The following is a 26,033-nucleotide window of genomic DNA, read 5'->3' on the forward strand; positions in this document are numbered from 1 at the left end:
GCAGATATCAATATCTTTTAGGGTTTCCCCTTCCACACAGCAGACCAGATTTGTTATGCTTTCTCTCCTGTGCCAAGCTCGAAGCCTGTTTACGGGTATTAGTTGAGAAGCAGTATCCATATAGAACTTCCTTGACACCACTCCTACCAGGTTTAGAAGCTTTTTCCAAAAATTATGCATGTTACACATTTGTAAAGGATTTACCATCAGTACCAAATTCTTTGTCATAACCAACAAATTGCATATTATGAGACTTAACAGTACTAACAAATTAATGACAGGGAGGTGTTTCCAAGTATGTTCATCATACCACGCCTTCTGTTTAGACAGTCTGGATTGTTCAATACCCATTGTGTTTTTCAACCCCTTCCTGAACCATAATGTGTGTTCAGATACTGGTCTTTCTTTCCCTCAAGTGTGTTGTCCAGTATCCCCTTTAGTAAAGGTTCTCAGTCCATGTATGTTGTTGGGGTTTTGGAGAGGTAATGATTTAAGAGGATCTAGCATGTTACAGGCCAACTCCCTCCAAGCCAGTGCTGTGCCCATGCAAAAAATCCACACTCACCCCCTCCTAGAGTTTCTTTGAAATTCTCACTCCAAGCATTGGGACTTTCCCCACCCCCTTCTTCTAGAGGGCTGTGTTCTTTCGGCAGCTTTTTCTTAGCTGCTTGGTGGATCTTATCTGCCTGGGAAATGGCTTCCTCCTCCCCTTTCTCAGGTGGGTCATTAGCATTTTCACTGACTGTCAAGTCTTTAGTAGGATTCCCAGAGAGACCCTTTAACAGCCCGAGCCACATTGAAAAAAATCATTTCCAAGTAACAATTGTGGTGGGTTATGAAGTACTGCTGCCACAGTCAATTCAGCTTCTAAATCCTCAGTTTCTATGTGCACTTTAGCCAAAGCCACAAGGATTTTGTGATCTACTACTAACAAAAGCTCTGCCATCTGTCCTGGCAGTATGTCTTTTTCCTGAACAATTTTTCTCCTGACCATAGAAATTTCTGCACCTGTATCCCTCCACCCCAGGAGTTCTTGCAATTAATTTTGACAGCCTTTATGTGCTTCCTGCCTGACCGGGAAGAGACTATTTTTACAAACCCTGTATGGTAAGTGGCAATTGCCTGAGGTGTCTCTGTGCTCCGGGTAGCAGCGTTCCTATGGATTGCTTGCTGCCTGTTTGCTAGTACTACCCAGCACAGGGCATTTATTCTTCAGGTGCTCAGCAGAATTACAGTGGTAGCACCTTCTGGGCTCTTCTGTTTTTACAGGAGATTTGGGACGAGGACTAGAGGAATGGACTTGGGGAGGTAAGCATCCAGCCTCCCATCCATCCTCCTCCTTCTCAGAGGTAAAACGGGAACCCTGCTTCCCACCAGACTTAAACCCCTCTGCCTGTGATTTATTGCTAATAGATGCTTGGGTTTGTTCAAATTCAGTAGCTAGAGTAGCAAGTTCATCAACAGTTTTCACCTTTTTATCCCATAAACACTGTTTTACATCATCACTACATATACTCAGGAAATGTTCCTGAGCAACAAGATCACACATTTCTTCAAAGATTTTAATACTCTTTCCCCTTACCCACTTATCCATCAAATCTCTCATCTGGTTTACATATGCCACATTACTAGGGTTACCATATTTGAACATTGAAAAAAGAGGACACTCCATGGGGCCCCGGCCCTGCCCCAACTCCGCCCCTTCCCCTCCCCCGGTCCCACCCCTTTCCCCACCCCCGGCCCCGCCCAACTCCGCCCCTTCCCTGTCCCCATTCCAACCCCTTCCCCAAAGTCTCCGCCCCCTCCCCTGAGCACCCCACATTCCCCCTCCTCCCTCCCAGCCACACGAAACAGCTGCACCAATTCTAAAGTCAGGCACTCCACTAGTATAGACTCCCATGACTTTAATGAAGCTGCTCAGTGGAGGATCTGCCCCGGCCCTCAGTTTTTGGGAGCGGTCAGGACACGCAGCTCACACTGTTCTGTTTCCCAGCTCCCCAGATGCCTTGGAGCACCCAGTTCTCCTCCCTGCCCGGTAAAATCCCGGACATTTTGAGCTATTTAATTCTTTAATTCTAAAACGTAATTCTTTATATGTAGTGAACTTTGTATTTTCGTTTTGGCATTGTGTTTGCTCCTAGGATCAGGGGCAGCCAGGGTCTCCACGTGCTTGGCCCGCCACAAGCCAAGCTCAGAGGCTCCCATTGGCTGGGAAAAGCTCCAATGGGAGCTGTCGGAGCCAGCCCCTGCAAGCCCTGCCCCCGCAGATCTGATTGGGCAGGTATTTCGCAGTGATCCACCACACTGCTGTGTCTCATCACAAATGGGGAGCTGAGTGCCATACAGCACACCCCAGCCCCAGGAGCTCTGATCCACTTGCAGGCAAGGCAGCCCGATGCCCATCGCAGCCAGAGCTCTGATCCCTCTGCACACTCCTGCCTTTCTCACACTGCCCTCCCCTCCTCCCCCACCACAGTCAGTGCTTTTTGGCGACTCCCCGGAGCAGCTCCCCCAGCGCTGCCCCCCACCTGTGCAATCAGCGGCGCATGGTACTCCCAGCTTTGCTGCTCCCTGACTCTTCGGCTCTGTTTAAGAGCCAAGCTGCCCTAGTGCTACCGGCTTCAGGCACTTCTCCTACCTGGGCTCCACCTGAGCTGCTCCTCCCAGCTCAGACTGTAAGAGCCGAGCTGCTGGCTTCTGGCAGCCCTCCCCTACCTCAGGACCCAGAGCTGGCTGGACACGTCCCTTCCCCCGGCTCCAACTGAGCTGCTCGGCTCCGCCCCCTCAGACTTACAGAGCAGAGCTGCAGGAGCCAGCGTTACCGGCTTCAGGCAGCACCCCCCCTGCCTCGGGACCTTGCACCGTGGGAGCAGCTCAGCTGGAGCCGGGTAGGAGAAGTGCCTGGCTGGGGGCTCGGGGTCCGGAGGCGGGGGGGGGGTGCTGCCTGAAGCCAGTAGCGCTTGCTCGGGCAGCTTGGCTCTGTAAATCTGAGAGAAGAGGAGTGGAGCAGAGCCACAGGGGGAGAGGAAGTGCCGGCCATTTTCCCGGACATGTGTGGCTTTTCAGCAATTCCCCCCGGACGGGGGTTTGATTGCTGAAAAGCCGGACATGTCCGGGAAAAAGAGGACGTATGGTAACCCTACACATTACTCATCTCAGCACCCTTCTTAAGTCTTCTAAATTTTACTCTGTATGCTTCAGGTGTAATCTGAAACTGTTTTAAAACCATTTGCTTGAGTTGGTGTTAATGAAACAAACTGGAGAGCAACTCCGGTGAGCTGCACACACCCATGTGGTGTTCCGAAACCCTTGTCTCCAGGGCACATCTCCAAATTCCCACACTCACAACACATTCCTTTATGAGGGAGCATCTCCAAATCATATTTTTTCATAAATATGTCCCTACAGGAGTCAGTTGAACAGGCAGTGAGGTCAACATTTGGAATCTGGCCTCTTGCCTGCTCTCCAGCAGCTCCTCCTCTCCTTTGCTGGCTTCCTCAGGCCTTTCTCTTCTTAGGCCTCTCAGTCTTGGCCACCCTGACCCCTGGAGGCATTGGCAAACTTTCTTTTCCTCCTGCCCCGGTGGTGCACACAGAGTGGGTAAAAGGTTAGGGGGAGGGGCGATGAAACCCAGAGTTGAGAGCTTGAGGGACACTGAGAGAGGGTCATGAAGGTCCCAGAAATGGGATGTTATGTGGCTAAAAGGATTTTATTGTGGAGCTCTAAACAGGGCCGGCTCCAGGCACCAGCTCAGCAAACAGGTGCTTGGGGCGGCCGGGGGAAGGGGCGGCACATCAGGCTCTTCGGCGGCAAGTCCTTCGGTCCCTCGGAGGGAAGGACCTGCCGCCGAATTGCCACCAAAGAAGAAAGCGGCGCAGTGGAGCTGCCGCCGAAGTGCCGCCAATCGCGTTGCGTCTTTTTTTTTTTTTTCCGCTGCTTGGTGCGGCAAAAACCCTGGAGCTGTCCCTGGCTCTAAATCACAGAGTGGGAGGAATAAAAGGAAGTAAGTGGACTGAGAATCAATGTGTGAAAGAAATAGGTAGGGGAGTCCAGGGAAATGAGAGAGACAGAAATAGTAGTAAAATAATTTAAAGTGGGAAAATGGAAAGGAAGAGAAAGGAGTGAAATAAGAAGATGAAAGGGAGAGTAAAGGGAGAATAAAGAAATGGATGGAAAAGAGAAAAGGCAAAAATGATGCACTAAGACTGGGCATATTTATATTTATTTTTCTGTCTGACTTTTCCTCCTCCAGTCTCCCAACCCAACTGGGCAGTCTTGCTGTTACTCTCACAGTTCATTTGCCCCTGCCTGCAGGGGGCCAGGTGTTCTCTATGGATTTCGGTCTGTGGTTTCTCAACATCTCTCAGTTGAGGCACTTACACAGAGCCCTAAATAAATCAAAGCTCATAACTTTAAGCACCCATGCTTGACAATTTTGGCCCTTTTTGTTTTGGGCTTTGTGCTCCTGAATTTTGTGCAACACTTTGACTACCATTGTGATAGGAGCTATATAAAAATTTATGATATCGATAGAGTGAGATTCATCATATAGGTCTTGATGGTAAGCCCTCTAGAGTTAATTGACTTCAACATGCTTTGGATGAGTTATATGGATGTGCATCTAGAGTAATAATAACTTCCATGGAGTTACTCCAGGTCTACACTGGTCTAGCTGAGAGAAAAATTTGGCCCTGTACCTTGGTGTTCTGATGGAGATTTTTACTACTGATTTGCTTGTTGTGACTTAGTGTGAAGTATACACAAAGAATAACAAGACAACCAAAATCTGATACTATTAGGGGAAGCTTAAAGTATTTGACTCTCTTGACCGCTGCTGTGTTTTTGACACTGTGAGTGGATAATTTTTTAATGAAATAATCATCTGTTATTTATCCCCCTGCTCAGGGGAAAATTCTGAATATTTTGTGTAAAGAAAGGCTTCAAGGAGAAAACGGGTGTGTGTGTTACCATTATTAATGCTTCTGTGAGAACTAAAAAAGCTTGACAATTTTAAATTCTGCTTGAATTTTGGAAAGTGATCTACTAAGGCATTATTATTTCTATATTTATGAATAACTTATTACTGTTCTAGATAATGATTCCTACCAATGAATGACTATTGCCACTTCTCCCTGTATTCTGCCTTGGAAGAAACTTTGCTAATGTAATCAGGAAGAAACTTGAATACAAAACAAGTCTTTGTGAAAACCTCTCATCCAGAATTTAATTATCACAGGAGAGTCATTTATAGATTGATTTACTTGACTTTTCCTCAGACTGTTGCTTTAATGTACTGAAGTAGACAAGATGATAGAGAAATGGTCTCTGTTACAGTGATCATAAGGGTTTGTATTGGGGCTGGAGAAAGTAATTTGTGTATATAAAAGAAAAAAATCATGGAATTCTTTAAATACCTTCTGATGTGCTAATTTAAAAACAAATTTATTTGATGAGGAGCCCGGTAAACCTGTTAATCTGGTACATTAAAAAATATCTTTTCTTTATTAGTCGCCTGCACATAGCTATTCCAGCTACGACTCTGGTAAGAACGAGAGCATAGGCAGAGGTGCTGAAGATCTGTCTCTGAACCGAGGAGATGAGGACGAGGATGACCATGATGAACACGAAGATGCTGAGAAGGTTAATGAATCTGATGGGGTAGAAGCTGAGCGACTGAAAGCCTTTAATGTAAGTCCTGCAGCATTAACTGCCTTGCTTAACTTTACTAGTTTCCTTGTGTACTGTTATTTATGTATAAGTTTGGCAATATTAGAGGCACATTAATTTACAGAAGGATCCTTTTTAAAGCACATTAAACTCTCACCAACCGACACCAGTTTTACTGTGTTTTATTTAGAACTATAAGGCAAAGTGCCATCTTTATCAGTGAGGAGAACTAAGATGTGTTTTGTGTATATGTGCATGTTCATCCAGTGGATAGAGGGGGGGGACTGCAGCTAGTTTATAGGAGGAGCATTCCAGTGGTCAGCTATTTTCTCTTGCTTTCCCACTGTATGTAATTATGCATGATAACACAAGCAATTGTTCAAACTAGGAGAATAGTAAATATGCAGTTCAATAAAACCAGGGAGCAATCATAACTTATTGTTAATAACAAAAGTTAAGTGCTGCCTATTTTCACAATCCATTGTGGTGTATCTCACAATTTCTATACACTATAGACTATTCTTTTCTTGTCTTTTTTATCAGCCCTAAAAAAAAAAGTCCTTTAAAGAGTTGTTTGCTTAACATTTCTGGCTTCCCATTACATAGCTTCTTCAGCGCACAGAAAAAGTATCTTCCTATCAGTAATCAAGACTAGGAAGAGAAAGAGAGCAGCCCTCCAAACCCTTTTCCTCTGTCTCCCTCTTACCAACAGATGTTTGTCAGGCTGTTTGTAGATGAAAACTTGGACCGAATGGTCCCAATCTCTAAGCAGCCCAAAGAAAAGATCCAGGCTATCATTGACTCATGCAGGCGACAATTCCCTGAGTATCAAGAGCGTGCCAGAAAACGTATACGTACTTACCTCAAGTCCTGCAGGCGGATGAAAAGAAGTGGTTTTGAGATGGTGAGTTTTGATTTAAAACCCAGCCCTAGTTTCCATCAAAACCCCATATGTAAATCCATGGCACTATTTCGTTTTCATCTTAGTGTCTTTTTATTTGGTAATGTCAGGTCAGAGGTTTCTTTCCCCCCCTCCCTTTTTCATCTTTCCTGAATTTATTCCCTTTGTTCACTGCTTTAAAAACACCTTGGGAGGATATAGTTCACAGGTCTGTGTGAATCCATAGAAAGTGAGGACTCAAGCAAGATGTGAGGAGAGAAACCAATGGGAAGAGTATCTCATTTATATATTTTTTTCCTTTCCAACACCGTTAGAGAGGCTATTAAGTTAGTGACGTCTTGCACTGATGTGGAATTTCTTTGGAATTCTGCTAACTGTTTTTCGGGGAGATCCAAGAAATCTGAAAATAGGATCCATCAGAGCACTACAGTATCCATAGTAATGGTCCGTGAAGGACAGATCATGAAAACTTAGCGACTGGAAAGATGAAAGACTTTTTAAAAAAATCTGTAGTAAACCAAGTTTTTATGACAAGTGCATTGACAGTAGCTTTAAGTTTAAGGTGATTTGTTTGTACTTTTGGGTTTATTTAGCAGTCAGTGAAAGTAGACCCTGCCTTCACTATTTTCTTTGAGTTGATATTCAGGTGTACAGATGGCATTCAATATTATTAAAACATCCCTGGCAGATTTTACAGTTCTGTCATTTATTTCCCAGGGTTTATACCTCATTATTTATTCACAGGTTATGAATACTATGTTAGTGTATAACTGGCAGTATTTCTAGACCCTACACATCCTTGGACTCTTGTGTTGCACAAAAATGGTAAAGAATAGCTCTCCTCACAGCTTATCAGTTAGTCAACTTCAGAATCATCAGAGAACTTTGATATTTTCACAAACCAGAAGAGACACTAGCAAATGAAATTGTAGCATGCTACGTTTGATTTATTTCTCTCTCTCTCCTTTAGATAAGATAAAATCACTTCATCATTACAAACATCATTTATTAATAAAGTGTATCATTTTTAAAGAATAAATCATTTGAAAACCCATCTACATATTACAAAACTGGGTTCAACTTTAATTTTCTTTCTCTCTTTCTCTCTCTCCCTTTTCATAGCAGCCTGAATATAGTACTTGTGAAGTTCAGATGATGGTTTTAAAATGTTAGTTGACAAGCTTAAAAACAAAGTACCACATTTGATTGTGGGGCAAGACCAGTATAGTATGAGATATAAAATCTAGAGTCAGAACCTTTAATCCTTTGTAAACTTTCATGATTCTAATTTACCATGCAGCTTTATTGTCTGAGACACCGGGTTAATGCTACTTTCAGCCAATGGAAACTTAGATAGAAAGAGAGAGAATAAAGGACATCTGTATAGATGTAAGTGCTAAAGACTGACAGACTGTGTGTCAGGTTGTAGCCATCCAGAGTAGGAGATGGACAAAAAAAAATTAAATATTTTCTTATAATACAGTAAGTAGCATCTTTTCACATCCATTCTCTTTGGCTGAAGATAATTCAGGAGAGTGAGATTGAGATATCACTGTGTCAAATATTACTTCATTACACTAGCACCCAAAATACATCCTATACAGCTAACTGATGCTAATAAATGGTCGTCTTGTTTTGCTATTTGGCCAGATTGTGAACCCCTTACTCACACTGATGAGCAGTAACTCACATGAATGAGTAGAGTCCTATTTAAGTCACCGGAGCTACTTGTGTGAGTAACTGCTCACCAGTGTGAGTAAGGGGTTTACAATCTGGTCTATAACAATTAGGTTGATTTGATTTCAGTGGACTAGTCACGAGTATAATAATGATTACTCATGTGAGTACTTCTTTTCAGGTTCAGGTTTATATTCCTGTTCTTTTCAAAAATATCATGCGAATTATTATAAAGTAGGTAACTTTTATGGTACAAAAATCTCCCTACTTTGGAAGTGTTCGATTTAATCAGATCTTGTTGTGGTTACAACCTACTTTAAAAAAGAATGTGCTCTGATGTGTTTCAATAGGGTGGGCAGGGCATTGCTGTCTGTGCCAGCAGTGACATCCCTGGTGGGTAAGAAGGGAAATATGCCAATGCTTCCCCTTCCTTAACTCTCTCAAACTGAAGCGTAAACCAAAAGCTTTTAGAAGAACTCTGTGGAAAATCTCCCATTGACTTCTGTGGACAATAGGTCTGGTCCTTGGGGCACTAGTGCCATGTGGCCTTCATGGCTTCATTTCAGATCATTCTGAAAGATAGAACCTATCAAGAAGATGTTATAAAAACATTGTAATTTTTAAATTAGCGTGTCGGTCTGTTACTCATATCAGAAAGCAGTTTTGAAAAATACTACATTGGACAGAGACACTTGGCTAGCTGATTATTTTAAATTTACTTTCCATTTCACTGGGGAAAAGAATCATTTTGTCTGGATAATGACATTTGTGCAGGACTATCGTGAAAAAGACATGTTGGTGTTGATTTGAATCAGGTGTTATGCTGAAATACAGCAAAACAGGATAATGGTATCCTCAGGAGCTATAGCGCTACTGTCATTATATTAAATAGGATGTCAGATAATGATCTCCACAGGAGATGCCTTTTTACCCTACATGTATTTAATATAACTTATCTTTCATTTTGTTCAGGGCAAAAATGATACATTTTGAGCATGTAGTTTCAAGAGGAAACAGAATAATCTGATAATGTATGTGGCATATGACAATTCAGCAATAATTGTGGAATAGCACAGCTATCTACAGCTTGGTACTATGGTGTTTAAGAGAAAATGTAAACACTAAGTTTAATTAGTGAAAGACTCTGTGTGGTAAAGAATATGAAGCATGCCTGAGGCTTGCTTCTGTCACTTATTTGCCATCTGTAATCCAAACAACACCTCTTACTGCATAACAGGCCAGTTGTAGCTCTGAGGCACTAGAAAAGGTTTGGTCTCATGAGTGTTCATGTTGCTAGCTAATGTGCTTCTCAGTATTAATATCCTGTTTTTAAAAGATTGCTTAAGTTACCCTATTTATACTTGTGACAGCTGACCATTGCATGGACCCCAAATCCATTTGCTTAGTTTCCTGTTAAAAATATTCAGCGAAAAGAGTTTTCCATGTCTGGAATCTTTTCGCCCTTTGATTATTTAGCTCTTAAATGTGCACCATCATTTTTGTTCTGACATAAACATATCCATTAAAAGGACATTGTCAAAGTATTTCTTGTCAATTGTAAAATCATATTTCTCCTCCCAGTCTCTTTGGTTTATAATAATCCATTGAAAGATTGAAACTAGATAATGTGTTTTCTTAATCTTACCATTTAATGAAGAAGGAAGTTGTTTAGTGGGACTGGAAATCAGGAGATCTGGGTTGTAGTCCTGGCTCTACCACTGAAGTGCTCTATGATGTTAAGCAAGTCATTTAATTGCTTTCTCTTGGTTTTCCCTCCTGTAAAATGGGGCTAATAATACATACCTACTTCATGGGAGTGATCAAAAGGCTAAGTTCTTTAATATATCTAAAGTTGCTTCAGGTCCTCCAATGGAAAGTACTCTGTAAGTGGAATGGCCTCTCCGAACTGATTCATATGGCTACTACACTCTTCTCCTTCGAATCCTTTCTCAAGACTCACCTCTGCTTACATGTCTGTGGGAAACTGGCACCTGGGAAAGTCTACGTAGAAGACCACTAGTGCTTCCTTATGTCTGTTTACATATTTATATTTCAGAAAAGAAACAAACCTATAGATGATCTGAAAACACATATAGCCTAAGTAACTATGTGGTTTTGTTATTGTTACCCTTCTCCTTCCTCCCCTTTTCACCTATTGTTACTCTCACTTGCTGTGTCCAGACTTAACTTAGGCTCTCGTTCTGCAATGTGATATGTGTGGGTAGACCTTTCCACCCACATCCATCACTGTGCAAGATCAAGGCTGCAAGCTCTTTGAGGCAGAGATTGTGAAAAAAATACAGGAAAAAACAGTTCCCAGCACAATGAGGCCCTGATCCTGACTGAGACCAAATTAATAATATCAAAGGGCACATTATTATTTATTTATTACAAACTGGCAAGTACAGGCTAATCATAAATGGCTTTCCCTATGTGAGCTCAAGAATGGATTTGACAGCAGGGACGAGGAAGAAAGGAGAAACAGAATGCCTGAACACGTTCTCCCAGTTAGGACCTTAACAGCGACCACCCCTGCACACCCCATCCCAGCACAACAACAAAAACCAGACAGCTTCCATTTTTTAAATCGTTCCATCTTTTACCACTCCCATCATTTGCCTTTTCAAAGCACACAATTCTTGTCTTGGAGAATGATAGGATTAAGGTAGTAAAAGGGCAACTCTGAGTAGTTCAAACAAGCCTGATAAATACAGCTTATTAAAAAATGGAAAAACAGTTTTGTGAAAATTTTTGACATTTTGAATTTTTTCCAGAATTTGAAACAAACTTTTTGGGGATAGTTGCAATTTTTTTAAATTGATTTCTTTAATTTTCAAATTCTCCCCTTCCCCCCCCCCTTTCCCCCGTAGTGCAATACAACTGATGATGATGATATAATGATCAGACTTGTTTTTTTTATTTTCTTATTTTCTTTTTGCTACTTTAACATTTCAAAACTTCTCCAACTTTTGAAAAGCTACTGAGTAACATAATTAATTTCAAGTATCAGAGGGTTAGCTGTGTTAGTCTGTATCCACAAAAACAATGAGGAGTCCGGTGACACCTTAAAGACTAACAGATTTATATAGGCATAAGCTTTCGTGGATAAAAAACCCACTTCTTCAGATGTGGGTTTCATTTAGTTTCATTTTTCCTCAGTAACCTTGCAAAAGTTGAAGAAGTTTTGAGAAGTTAGAATCATGCATGGAAAAATTAAAAAAAATGAAGAAACCCCAATACCTAGACATTATTTATTCTATTTTATTCCGTTACAAAAAGGGAGGCAGGGGGAAAAGCTGAAAAATCAAAATGTTGAAATTGTCAATTTCAATGAAGGTCTAGAATTTAAAGCAAAACAAACAAACAGACAAATAAACAAAGCTTTTTGCAACAGGGTTTTCATTTTGAAAAAGGTCATTTTTCACCAGAAAAAGGTTGGACTTAAAAGTTTTGATGAGCTATACAGAAAAGCTCAAAATGACATATTTCTAGTTTTTCTTAGATTGTGGATCTGGTTTCATGTCAGACTCTTTGCTAAAATAGTATTTTATTAGCTGTATTGTCCTATTAGGACATATATGTGTAGTATAACCTAGGGGGCCCGGTTTAATACATTTGCTTAAGACAAAGAAGAAATAAAAGTAAGGCAAACTCCATGTTTCCTGGCTCTTTGAAGTGTTGATGCCCAGCTGTTTACTGCCTGAAAGCCCAATCCATTTAAATCAATGATTTGGATCAGGCCATGAGGGAGGTGTGAATCCTAGCCATGTGAGGGGCTAGTCAAGTTGGGGGAGCTGATCCCCTGCATGTTGTACTCTTTGCACTAATTATCTGTTCTTGTCTAGTTGATGGCTCTTTGCCAAACCCCTCTGTCTCCTCTCCCACCCCCTTTCCCAATCACCGATATTGTTCATATATCTGCTTTCCATAAGATCATATGGAGTTAATATGGAAGCCCAAAGCACTGATCCAAAGAGGTGCAGCAGCAGACTAGGCCACCTAAACTGTGTATGTCATCAACGCCTCATTTATATCTAGAAGTGAGTGACAGGAGAAGACTACAGCTTGAGTGGTACAAACACTTAGGCTACATCTATGCTATGAGTAAAGGGTGTGACTCCCAACTCATGTGCACATACGTGCACTAGCTCTCATCAAGCTAGCATGCTAACAATAGTAGTGTAGATATGGTAGTGTGGGCAGCGGCGAGCAGTGGCTCAAGCTAGATATGTCAAGTGCAAACTGCCTGAACCCCTTTTGTATGTACTCTGGATGGCTAGACCATGCCGCCAATGCTGCTGCCACCCACGTTACTGTGACTACACTACTATTCTTAATGTGCTAGATCAGGTAAGAGCTAGCACAAGTGTGTGTACGTAAGCTGAGAATCACACCCCTAACTCATAGTATAGACATACCTGTAGGTATATAATTGTATGTGTCAGTGGTCTCTGACATCCAACAATCCTTAAACCCCTCTGTCATTCCCCCTGTGAAGTACCAGTTAACATGTAGGACCAAATCCTGCTCACCTTGCTCATGCAAATAGTCCCGTTGACCTCACTGAGACTACTCATGAGTAATTGGAGCAGGACTTGGCCCTTTGTGTATGCACAACCGATAAGGTTGCCAGTTTTGGGTGGACATATTCCTGGAGGTTCCATCACATGACATAATCTTTAATTAAATATTAATCATGGAATCCTAGGGTTAGATAACCTTGCGGTCCCTTCTAGTTTAATAACCCCCTGCCAAGATGTTGTATCTAAACCATCTAAGATAGATGGCTATCTAGACTCCTTTTGAAAATTTCCAGGGAAGGATCTTCCACAACCTCCATCAGCAGTCTGTTCCATTGTCCTGTTGTTCTCACAGTTAGTAATATTTTCCTGAGACTTAATCTAGATCTGCTATGATGTAGTTTGAACCCATTGCCTCCTCTCCTGCACTCTGTGGCAAGAGAACAATTTTCTCCTTCTTTTTTATGGCAGCCTTTCAAGTATTTGAAGACTGCTATCATGTCCCCCCTTAATTTCCTCTTTTCCAGCTAAACATACCCAGTTACTTCAGCCTTCGCTCATATGGCTTGTATTCCATCCCTTTGATCATCTTTGTCACTCATTTCTGGATTCTTTCCGGTTTCTCCACATTCTTTCTTTATAATGGTGATCAAAATTGGACACAACACTCCAGCTGACGCCTAACCAACACCGAGTAGAGCGATACTATCACATCCTGTGACTTGCGTCTGTTAATGCCACCTAAAATTGCACTTGCTTTTTTTGCAACAGCCTCTCATTGCTGACTCATGTTGAGGTTGTGATCCACCACAACTCCCAGATCCTTCTCAGCAGTGTTGCTGCCAAGCCAACTAACATCTATTCTGTATTTGTGTCATTGGTTTTTCTTCCCCAAGTGTAGCACCTTACATTTGTCTTTGTTGAATTTCTTGTTGTTGTCTATAGCCCAGTTCTCCAAGATCCCTCTGAATCATAGCCCTATCCTCCTAAGTATTGGCAACTTTCTCCCCCTCCCCCACCAGCCTTTTTGTCACCCGCAAATTTGATCAGCATGCTCTCTGTTCCTACATCCGGGTAATTAATAAAGATGTTAAACAACATTGGAGCCAGAAGAGATCCCTGTGGAACCCTACTTGAGTTTTCCCTCCAATCCCTCATCATTCCATTAATAGTTACTCTTTGTTTGCAGTTTAACCAATTATGTATCTACTTAATGGTAGTTCCGCCAAGCCCACATTTCTCCAGCTTGCTTATCAGAATGTCATGTGGGACTGTGTCAAAAGCCTGGTTGAAGTCCAGTAATATTATGTCTAACGCATTCCCCCTATCCACCAAAGATCTCTAACCTTTAATTCCTGGAGACTCCAGGACAATCCTAGAGGACTGGCAACCCCAACAACCAAAGGGAGGAGAATTGTGATTGGCTGGCATGTGTCACTTGGTTGCCTCTATCCCCTCATGCTTTTCTGCAAACACATCACAAGTGGTTGTTACTATAGCTTGACCTCTCTGACTTGGAGCAGGGCGTGCTTAAGGGGCAATGTAGGCCATTTTGAAATGTTAAGTGGACTTTGCTTCCTTTTTGTTCTGGACGTACTGCAAGTCTGAGCTACTCCTAGGGATCTACAGCACATACTCCTGCACATTGTTACCAAACTGGGTTCTGAGTAGCAAAGAGCATATAGTGAGCCTTTTCCCAGTACATATTGAAAATATTATGTGCAGACAGGAATATGGCATTGTAGTTTAGACACTGTCATAATCAAATGGCAATATATGATAATTCAATTAAACATACTTCTGAAAACTGAAAAATAACCTGACCTCCACAGGGCATGCACAAAAGTCCCCTTGGTTTTTACTTTTTCCAGTTGTTTCTAGTTGTTTCTTTTATTTCACTAATAGATGTTGGAATTGGATACTTATCATAGCATCTATGTAGACTGAAAGAATAAGTAAAATATGTCAAAATTCAAGGAAAAATACAGTGCTGCAAGCATTAAAACGACAATCAAATTCTTCATATTTTACGAAGAGCTAGTGCTAAATAAAAATTATACCAGTACATCCAATAGAGTGCAGTACTGTACTTCAGTCTATAAACAGTATAAAGCTCAAACAAGCCTATTGTGTTAGGTTTGAATTGCATGCTTCCTAGTGTGTGTGAGTGCTTCAGAAAAAAACCCAACACATTTCTCAAGAATCCTTTGCAATCTTAATTCTTTAACAAGATGTCGGTGAGTATAAGTTATGTGGTACTCTTACGGTTGAGATTTTTCTATTTAATTGACATCACAGTATTGTGTAGGCTGAAAAAAGTGTGAGATGAGACAAAATGTAAATATAGCAGAGTTCTGTAGTATACAATTAAAATGGTTAAAAATCTGTCATTTGAAGATGATTATTACTTTCTCTTGTAAATCAGTTAAAGGTTTTCATAGGAAAAGTGTTATATAAGTGCTAAGTGTTAATATAAATATGTAGAGGATCTTATATATTACGGTGAAAAAGTTGTGACTAATAATGTGTGTGTTAGTATTAAACCAGTCTTAAGCTATGTATTATAAGAGCTGAAGTACAATTAGTGCACTATGGGACAAAGGTATTTAGGTGCCTAAAGATACAGACAGGCACCTAGTGGGAAATCAGTGGAGTTAGACAACTAGGCCCTTTTGAGAATCTGAGTAGGTACCTGTCTGCATCTTGAGGTGCCTACATACCTTTGAAAATTTGAGCCCATATGCTTTTTATATTAAGGTAACATTTAAGGTTCATTCCCATCCATACATTTGTACTGGTGTCTGTAAGCAAAAGAGAAAGTAGTGCGCGCAGGTCTGTGTTTACAAGTAACGTCACCTGGTATTTGGAGATTCTAGTTTTCAACATTAATTGCCCTAAAATATTGAGGAGTATTTCTGTACAAATATCCTGATCTAAAGTTCAGTTTTTCAGCAGGGAGCAGGAGGTTTCACATATGCCTCATCCACTCTTTATTGTTAGCTCTATGCTTTTTTATGAATTGACTCAGACCTTTGTGAAACATACATCTTAGAGCACTTAGACCAAATTTCTGTATGAAAAGGTAGGCATTTATTTGTGCTCTAAGTTAATATAAGCCCTCGTGAAATGTGCTAAAATAGTAATCCTACGGACTACAGCTCTCTGTTTAGAATATGTGCAGTAGCATTGCAAACTTTTCCACAAGGGATATCTGGACCTTTTCAGTTTAAACAAATGTCTTCCAGGAAATCATTATCTAAATTTTGTCAGACTTTCACCAATAACTGTATCTAAACCTAACACATGATGGCCTATTTTTAGTTTATATAGAAATATGGGGTTTGTATTTATATGGCAAAAAAGATATTTATGTTTTCCATGAAGATACTGTTTATGTACATCACTTTAAACTGAGAATATGGCTATCTCATATTTGGGTGACTTGCACAATAGTTTTATATTATATCCCTAATATGAAATATGACAATCTGTTATATTAAGCAAGCAGATCGCATACACAGGTAAGCCAATTTTTTTGTGATTCAGGACCACGCTATTCAAGTTTCAATTTAGTAAAAGAATCAACCACCTTGCAGTGCTTCTCCACTGGTAAAGTATGCCTAATTAGTTAAATATACTATTGATTATTGATTTACCATCTTTGAATGCCTGATTCAAATTCCATTAGTCCATTGACTTCAAATTGTTTTAAATCAGGCCCATAGTTCTTTGACCTTCTCTGTTACAGAGCAATGCCATCAGCTAATTTAATTTTGTACAATGAAATCTGCAAATATTGCTTCCAGTATTTTGTAAGATTTCTACAAAAGGCGTGGTGGGGGTGCATGACTATGAAGGGGAGTGAGCATCTTCATGCTAGTGCCAACCTCTGGTTCTGATTTGGACGGTTAATACAATGGTTTTGTGTTCACATAGTGAAATTGTCATTTCTTTAAATACAGATAATATTTTAGACAGAAGCAATATTGAAGCTACCTCCGACTATCGCAGAATGTGGCCTGAAAATGAAGCAACATATTGGCAATTTAATTAGTCGGGGGTACGGAGCATTTTTCTGCTACCCCAATAACAGAAATGGGTCACAAGTGTTCCATCAACAACACTTTTCTAGGTATCATCCCTACTCTTAATCCTTCTGCAAGATGCATTTGGGGACTTTTCTGCAATTGAAGAAATAAAGATTAAATTATTCCTATTGACTTTCTCTGTTTAATATTCCTTAGTGGTATAAGCATCAGGAGTGAATTCCCTGGAATCACAGGTTCCAATGCTGCAGGGATGGACTTGGCTATTCATCTCTCTGAGATCGGTAAATGGAGTTCCATTAAGCTTAGTGTATGTGAGTCATTTGAAGAAGACCTTAAAACCCAAGATCCATTCTATGTAGATGCCAAAGACCCAAACCTGTGATCTTTTGTGTAAGGATAGAAAGATTATCCTTTTGCTCTGGGCCAACATTTCCTTACTCCTCTGTTGTGTTACATGCTCAGCACAAGTTGGCTGTTGCCCTCAGTGCTGTATAGATGGAAGGCACTACAGTAGAACCTCAGAGTTACAAACACCAGAGTTACAAACTGACTGGGCAACCACACACCTCATTTGGTTCCGGCAGTAGGCAATCAGGTAACAGGGACAAAAAAAAAAAAAAAAAAAAAAAAAAAAAAAAACAACCCAAACCCAAATACTGTACAGTACAGCAGGGTGTTAAATGTAAACTACTAAAAATATAAAGGGAAAAAAAAAAGATTTGACAAGGTCAGGAAACTGTTTCTGTGCTTGTTTCATTTAAATTAAGATGGTTAAAAGCAGCATTTTTCTTCGGCATTGTGAAGTTTCAAAGCTGCATTAAGTTAATGTTCAGTTGTAAACTTTTGAAAGAACAACCATAACATTTTGTTCAGAGTTACAAACATTTCAGAGTTACAAACAACCTCCATTCCTGAAGTTTTTGTAACTCTAAGGTTCTATTGTATATACACATGCAAAATATTACTATTGTTTTAGTTATATGAGTATCTATTTTAATTTTCCAAGTGAACAAATGGATACAGTAACTCCACACTTAAAGTCGTCCCAGTTAATGTTGTTTGGTTGTTATGTTCCTGATCGATTAGGGAACATGCTCATTTAAAGTTGCGCAGTGCTCCCTTCTAATGTCGTTTGGCAGCTACCTGCTTTGTCCACTGTTTGCAGGAAGAGCAGCCCGTTGCAGCTAGCTGGGGGGAAGGGGGCTTGTAACCAGGGTGGACTGGCAGCCCCCCATCAGCTCCTCGCTCCCCTAAGTTCCCTGTGCTGCAGCCTCCCAGCAGGCTATCAATTGGCAGTTCAGCTGTCCCTCTCCCCACTGCCATGTGCTGCTCCTGCCCTCTGCCTTGGAGCTGCTCCCAGAGACTCCTGCTTGCTCTGCGGGGGGAGAGAGGGGACTAATGTCAGGGTGTCCCCCGCCCCCGGCTCCTGCACCCCACTTACCCCTTCTCTATATAGAGCAGGGAGGGGACACCGACGGAGAGAGACAGAGAGAGCTTGGAGCAGCAGCTGCTGTCTCAACTTCCTGAGCCACTTAAAAAGACAATGCACTTAAGAGTGGGTCAGCTTACTTAAAGGGGCAGTGTGCATCTCTCGCTCTCTCTCTCCCACACACAAGGTGTGTGTCTGTCTCTGTCTGCTATGCTGTCTGCCCGCCCTCATATTCATTCTGCCTTGTGTGAGAGACTACATTAACAACAATGTGTTAACCCTTGAGGGCTCAGCCGAGTGCTAGTTCATTATTTAGCAGCAAGGCATTCCCTGGGAAATATCCCTCTCTCTTCCACCCTCTAACTTCACCACCTCAACCAAACTTCACAATCATCATAGCTGTGAACAGTATTAAATTGTTTGTTTAAAATGTATACTTTGTGTATAGCCATATAATATATAGTTTTTTGTCTGGTGAAAATTTTTCCCCTGGAACCTAACCCCCCCATTTACATTAATTGTTATGGGGAAATTTGATTCACTTAACATCGTTTCGCTTAAAGTCGCATTTTTCAGGAACATAACTACAATGTTAAGTGAGGAGTTACTGTATTTCCAATACAACTGTCATGTGATGGACAGAGGTATATGCTAGTTTTCAAGAGTCTATCTACCAAACTGCTCTTAAGATCCTCCTCAAGTTTTATCCATCAATGTTCTCTCTTCATCTTAAAAATTACTGAAACCTAAATAAAGGAGGATACTGATATTTTCACTTGCCACTCTTCCATGTTCTAAAGCTTATATTTTCTTCGTCATTTTGAATCAGTTTGTCTTACTTGATATCACAGGAATCAAAATAGCCCTTTGAGTCCTCTTTGTTGGTGTAAAAAAGATTGGAGGCCCGATTCTCCTTCATTTTACACTTGTGTAACTCCAGTGGAATTTTTCTTTTTTACACCAGTGTTAAGTGTAAAGAGAACTAAGCCCTGGCCTTGAGTCAGAAAGAGTTATTATATATGAAACAGCAATGCTAAGTATGTTCTATCAGTAACAAAAGACTTAATGCTGTCATTGAATCAATCCCAAAGTAAGATACTACTCAACCAGATTAAAATCAGCAGAATCTGAACCTAAATTAGCCTCCTGAACAGCCTCCCGTATGGTGTTATTTTTATAATATTTTTGTTTCTCAGATGATTCAGGCTTACGCTGAATTTTCCTGATAAGTTTTCCCCAGTTTATCCTTTACACTAGTGTACCAAGATTCATCCATAGCGACCAGGATAAAAGGCGGGGATTAATAGCACATCTTGCAAACAGTAAATGTTCCCTTTTCTACTCCCCCAGGACCCACTATGTTTTCTGATTAAAAGGTCTCCTGTGACTCTCCAGATGCTAAATATTAGGTTTTGTATTTTAGGTGATAGACATTATTGCCACTTTCTGGGTCCGTGATCACTTGACTGCTTGATATTACTGGTGGCTAAAACATTGTTTTACAAATGTTTCGGTGAACTTATGTTTCCTTTATGGGAACGTAATCTGGAAGGATTTGGAGTCATTTTAATATCTGGTTGGAGATGTAATTTTCTGGCCCATTTATCTGCCCATAGGACTCCACATGGAGGTATGTTTGTTTGCGCTCAAACTAACTATTTGACCTGGAGGAATTTGCTAGATATATGCTCTTGGCTTCTGGTACTCTGGAAATCAGGTTTGCCATGGTGTGACTGTTTCCATATCCTTTGGAAGACTCCATAGTCAGTGTTCCTTGAGGAGTTCATAAAACAGTGGTATTAATAGTGAGACTCCCACCTAATACATAGGGGGACATAGCATGAAAGTATCATGGCCAAGTTAAGCAATGATGCTCTCTGAATAATCTAGCAACTCTAGAAGACTAAATTAGTGCAATAGTTCTACATCATTAAAACATCCCTTTCTAATAAGGCTACTGCCTTGCTCTAGAACTCAGAGAAATGCATCTACTTGTGTTGTAATATTAAAATTGTTTGATTGTCCGTGACACCAGGATTTAACATCAGAGACACAAGTCTCGTCTTAAACATGATTTTCCTCCTACATACATGAGAACTCATTGTTTATGTTGGGAAAACAAGTTCTTGAACGTGACTTTTGGACTGACATGGCAGAATGTATATTCTATTATAGGATCACAACACCTAATTTGTCTTATATTAACATTTGTTTTACTCCAGAGGAACACCACTGATTTCAATGGATTTTACTCTTGATTTATTCTGCTGTAAGTGTGGGGAGAATCAAGTCTGTAGTATTTGGAGATGGAAAAGACATATATATTCACCAGGGCCAGCTCCAGGCACCAGCTTGCCAAGCAGGCGCTTGGGGCGGCCACTCCGGAGAGGGGCGGCAGGTCCAGCTACTCGGCGGCAATTTGGCGGACGGTCCCTCACTCCCGCTCGGAGCAAAGGACCTCTTTTTTTTTTGCGCCGCTTGGGGCGGCAAAAACCCTGGAGCAGGCCCTGATGTTTACTCATTCCATCTCTCTGCAAAGATAGGATATATTCCACCCATTATAGGAGGTACAATATCAGATATTAAATTGATACTACATGTTAAAGTACAGTTAGCCAAAGCTGAGAAATATGATGTGTTGTGTTCTATTGGTTAAAAATGAAGTCTTGGTAACATGTTGTTCTTAATCTGAAGTCAGGTATGCCAATTCAAAGAACCTGTTCTGAGTTTGTTTGGAAAATGCCTAAAATTGTTTCTGATACTCAGTGGTATTTCATAGCAGGTACATATTTATTCTGTTGCCTTAAAATTTGATGAAATTCTATAGAGAATAAATGGCAGGCAATTTACTCAGCAGGAAAGGAAGCTATACGAATTTATGCAAGCTGAGAATCTGGTCCAATATGTTTTATCCCCCTAAAATGTGCTTGTATCCATAACAATGTGTACGGCATCATCCTCATATAGCTTATTTTCTTGAAATTTCTGATCTATCTTTGTATGTAGCTTAATTAAGAAAACAGGTTGAGATATTCATTATGAGCTTCATCTTTCAGTGAAATGATTTTTGCACATCATTACAGAGAAACGAATGCAAATAGTATGTGATTGTCCTTATTTAATTGTTATAGAAAGTCTTATTGCATTCACAGCCAACCATAGAGCGAATAAAACTTTAGGATTCACTTGATGTATATGCAACGTAAATCTAAAATATGTAAATGTTGTAAAACTAGCAATGTGAGTTTTTCAGAATTTAGCTGGAACCTTGAAAGCTACGTAAATTGATAGAGGCCTGACATATGCTACTGTGTCAAAATACATATAGATTTAAAAAAAATCATTTTAATAACATCAATCATATTGCAGCAAGAAATTTAAATGTTCATGACATTACATATGGACTGCTCTGAAATGTTCTGACAATCTGTTATGTTTGAGTGATGTTTCAACCCTGTCTTTTTTTTTTTTTTTTTTTTTTTTTTTTTTTTTACAAGTTTAAAAACACTGCTCATCTCTGTCATATGCTGTACAGGATAAAAGTCTTTTCCATTTTCTTAGCAAGAATCAGACAGCCAGGGTGCTGCTGAAACACAGAGAATATGCCGCTGTCTGTTCAAAATTCAGTCTAATGAGCCAGACTAAATACAATGGACAATAGAGCTGTGGGGAAAGAAAGCGCTTTTGATGGATCTGTGTGGATCAACTGCAGCTTTAACCTCTAACTAGTTTTCATTTTTCATCTTTACAATTTCCATTTCCCCTTTTTGTTGATATAAATTACATTTCAATGAATGGACTCTCCAGCCTATGTGACAGTTTTGTGTGCTCCGATAAGGAAACAGCAGGTCTGGTTATTATCCTAGTAATAATTTTTTTGTTTTTTTTTTCTCTTTCTTAGTCACGACCTATTCCCTCACACCTTACTTCAGCAGTAGCAGAGAGTATCCTGGCTTCAGCCTGTGAGAGTGAAAGTAGAAATGCTGCAAAAAGAATGCGGTTGGATAGACAGCAGGTACTGTTATTTGGGGTCTACCACATCATATTTATAATTAACGGAGTGAGAGTAATTTACATAGGGTATCACGCAGAGGGGTGGTACATCTCTTATACTTACTGTTAGCAAAAATAATTAAATGTCTATGGATTTTGTTTTAAATAAATACATGAAAATGCCTTGTAATTACATTGTGTAGGTGTTTAGAAATGTGTTGAGCATATCTAGTGTGAATGGATGGATAAAGAGATTATCATACATCTGTGTGTAATAGTTGTGTACTTTATGTATTGTATGTGTATATATTATATATACAAATAATATACATAATGTACAGAACATGCATAAAATATATATGTATATACAATTATACAATTATACTTAACATTATTTATATATGTATAATCTTCCTTTGTGTGTGAATTTATAAATATAATGAAGGGTGGAAATACCTATTTGTTTTTAGTAGAAAGGTTACTGAGATATTTCCCAAACTACTGTACTGTCAGTTCTCTTGTAAATCAGTCTTTTAAAATTCATATCAATATTTATCTTATTTTATTCTTATGTTATTCAGTATGTAGTATACTGTATGTTAGAGTTTTAACTGTTTGCCTTTTATTTGCTGGAAACATCATGCTTCCTTTCCAACTTCTTAAAATCAAAGTGGTAGCCAGTCTTAGATTTTGCTTATTTAATTGCTCCAAGATCATGGTGAATGTCTGACCTTTTTATTTAAAAAAATAAGTGTGTTTTATTTTATCTGATGATATTGTAAAGTAAAAGCCCAAAGACACCACAACTGTATTGAAACTTGACTTAAACTCATGGTTGATAAACTTTTTCTTTGTATGGACTTTTCCAAAGGGATGGACATTTTGCCTTTATCTACTTTCTGTAGCCTTTCTTCACAGCATTTCTTGGAACAGTGGATGCTTAGGATTATCCTTAGATTGCTGATAGCTAAGAGTCTGGAAATGTATATTGCTATGTCTTTTTGATGATATTTTGTCTTTTGTGACATTTCAGTTAATGTTATGGATACACCTTAAGGTCGATTAGTTACAGGTATGTAAAATACATATATATTATATGTATAATATATGGGATGGGATTTTCAAAGGAACCTCAGGGAGTTAGTCAACCAGATCCCATTGCAAACCAAAGGGGGTTAGGCACTTAACTCGCTTAGACTCCTAAGCAAATCCTAACCATAGTTACGATATATAAATTCAGCTATGCAGAAATCTTGTATCCATCTATTCTGAAAACTGCCTGAGGCAGGTATATTGCCTCTCAGAGTGAGCATTCATTTCCCATTGCATGGACCCACCTCCACTAGTAGATGTGGAGAGTGGCGGGTACCCTTCCTTGCCTCTCCCCACATACTTCAGGGAGTCCTACCACTGTTGATGCTAGAATTACAGAGTCCTTGCACTCCCTGAGCACAAGGACTGGGATTGTGCCTGGCCCCTAACTGGGCATATGTGGTGGTGACTTCTTGAACTCTGTTCTCTCTGACCCTGCTGTCCCCTCAGGCACAATGTGCCCCATAACAGGCTGTTGGGACTGTTATATACCAATCTCAAATAGTAGTTTGAGGGTTTAAAATATTTTGCCTTCCAAGACAAGTATTTTAAAAACCATTTGGTAAACAGTGTTAATTTCAACAACAGTTTTGATGCCTAATCAGCCCAACAACAGTTTAAGTCAATGAAAAGATCTAATGCAAAAGTCAAATCAAAGGTAACCCCAAATTGGTTTTAGTTATTTAATTTTTCTTAAAGACAAACAGAATTGTTGATGATACTAATTACTTTCACTCCCAGATATTAAAAGAGAAGGCATCAACCTCAAATGCTCTATCTTTTGTATTTAAGTGCTTTATTATAGTATCCACATGTAACATTTTATCCACTAGGAAGAAAAAAAAATCCCCCATCTTGGCACCATAAAGATGCAAGTTCTCTTTGTGTACTCTTTTGTGTGACGGTGACAAATATTTCATTTTATGAGCAACTTCCTTGCTGTATTCTGACAAAGACAATGATAAATGTGGCCCTAATAAAGAAAAGCACTCAAGCCTATGCTTAACATGAAGCATGGGAGAAGCCATGTGACTACTTTCATGCTTTGCTAGATTGAAGCCCTAATGCCCTCCATGTAAAAATCCAATTTTCGAAAATAAGGTAGTAAAATATGTGATTTATTAAAATCAGGCTCATAATGAGAAACTAGCTTCAACCTTACCGATGGAGAGACCAGCATCTTTCCATAATGTTTGAATGTGTAATATTAAAGCATAGTCAGTTGTGGAGTTGTTTCCTGCAAGTAATACAAACATGTTTACTAGATCATGGTAGCTTGGGCTATAATGCTTAGCTGTCTGACTGTGTTAGATGTTACCCAACTGCTCTTTTTAGCTTGAATGCATCTAGATTACCTTGAGGTTAGGCTCAGGTGGTTGGTCTGAAACCTGAATAAGTGCAGAGGATTTACATATGAGATGAATATTATCTGACTTCAGAGTATTGTCATTTCAATTTGTGTTAGTCATCCAGCTGTTAGTGTTTATATGTTGCAAGTACATGGATTTATCCCGCTGTACACTGATAACTGCCCCAAGAAAAAAAAGATTACGGACAAGATGGTGGAGTCTAGCTGATTTGCCTGGAGCCCAGGTCAGGAGGTGGTGTACATACCTCACCTTTACACTACCCTGGTCCTGCCTCATCTCCGTTCAGGATCAGACCCCTGGGCTGGATTTTGGATGGAATTGCTTCCAGCCTATGTTCTGAGGGCTTCTCTAATTTAGGTTGACTGCAAATGGGCATGAGGGGCCAAAACTACAGCTGAAAATCAGTGTGGCCCTTTTAACCTTCTTCTTTTGCAGCAGGGAGGGAATATGGCATCATCAGAGCCTCTGTGCCACTGAAGGATCATGTTTACCAATGGGGTGATCTTCCCTGAGTCAGTATCAAACTGGCTTACGGGCCATATTGCACCTGTGGTGAAATGCAATGCAAAGCCATTACCCTGAGTTGTAGGGTCTAGCGTGTTGTGAAATAGAGAGTTTTGAATGAAACTTAGCACAGACAGAATAAAAACACATTTGCATAAATACATTGCATATGGTGAATAGGCACGTGGCAGTGACAGTAGCTTCTTTTATTGTATGCTTCATACTAGGAACTTAGGACTAGGTTGATTAGACTGATAGGGAATAGAGAGGTATGTGTAATAAACTGTGGAACTAATTGTCTCCTCACTAAGCACACAGGCAATCTGCAGAAAAGTTGTGATGACTATGGCAGCATGAACTTTTGCATGCATTACCTCCTCACTGCAATGGCGCTGGAACAGTTTTTATAGGGGGTGCTGAAGGCGGAAGCCATGTATTTGGGTTGTTGTTACTACTTGAAGGCAGGGGGTGTGGCAGCTCCTCTAGTTCCAGTACCTATGCCTCACTATAGAACCCTCTGAGGAGTTTCTGAGGGAAGGTGCCTGCTGTGGAATCCTGGGCCACATAGCTGGAGCTCAGTCACAGGCCTGATAGCGCTGCTGTGTGATCTAAAATCTTAGCAATTTCTGACTTTGCGTCATTTTAGCACATCAAGGGTTGGGCTCATAGTAGGGGCATGGTGTGGTCTTCACCACCCCAACCCACACCTCCATAAAGGCAGCCCTGGAGCAACTGTGGGAGGGATAGCTCAGTGGTTTGAGCATTGGCCTGCTAAACCCAGGGTTTTGAGTTCAATCCTTGAGGGAGCCACTTAGGGATCTGAGACAAAAT

General features: G+C 40.2%; 1 protein-coding gene across 6 annotated transcripts in view; it reads left to right on the plus strand.

Moving 5' to 3' along the window:
- NOL4 (nucleolar protein 4) overlaps nt 1-26,033 on the plus strand; it is a 271,342-nt gene that overhangs the window by 210,495 nt on the left and 34,814 nt on the right. For 5 of the 6 annotated variants that reach the window (XM_054020557.1, XM_054020558.1, XM_054020560.1 and 2 more), the window contains 3 exons: nt 5,509-5,688; nt 6,380-6,571; nt 22,145-22,258. In XM_054020557.1, the coding sequence (XP_053876532.1) occupies nt 5,509-5,688; nt 6,380-6,571; nt 22,145-22,258 (486 nt within the window). The remainder of the gene's footprint in view (nt 1-5,508; nt 5,689-6,379; nt 6,572-22,144; nt 22,259-26,033) is intronic. The other variant, XM_054020559.1, reaches the window with a different exon arrangement.

Source organism: Malaclemys terrapin, chromosome 2 (genome assembly GCF_027887155.1).
Source record: "Malaclemys terrapin pileata isolate rMalTer1 chromosome 2, rMalTer1.hap1, whole genome shotgun sequence".
NCBI lineage: Eukaryota > Metazoa > Chordata > Testudines > Emydidae > Malaclemys > Malaclemys terrapin.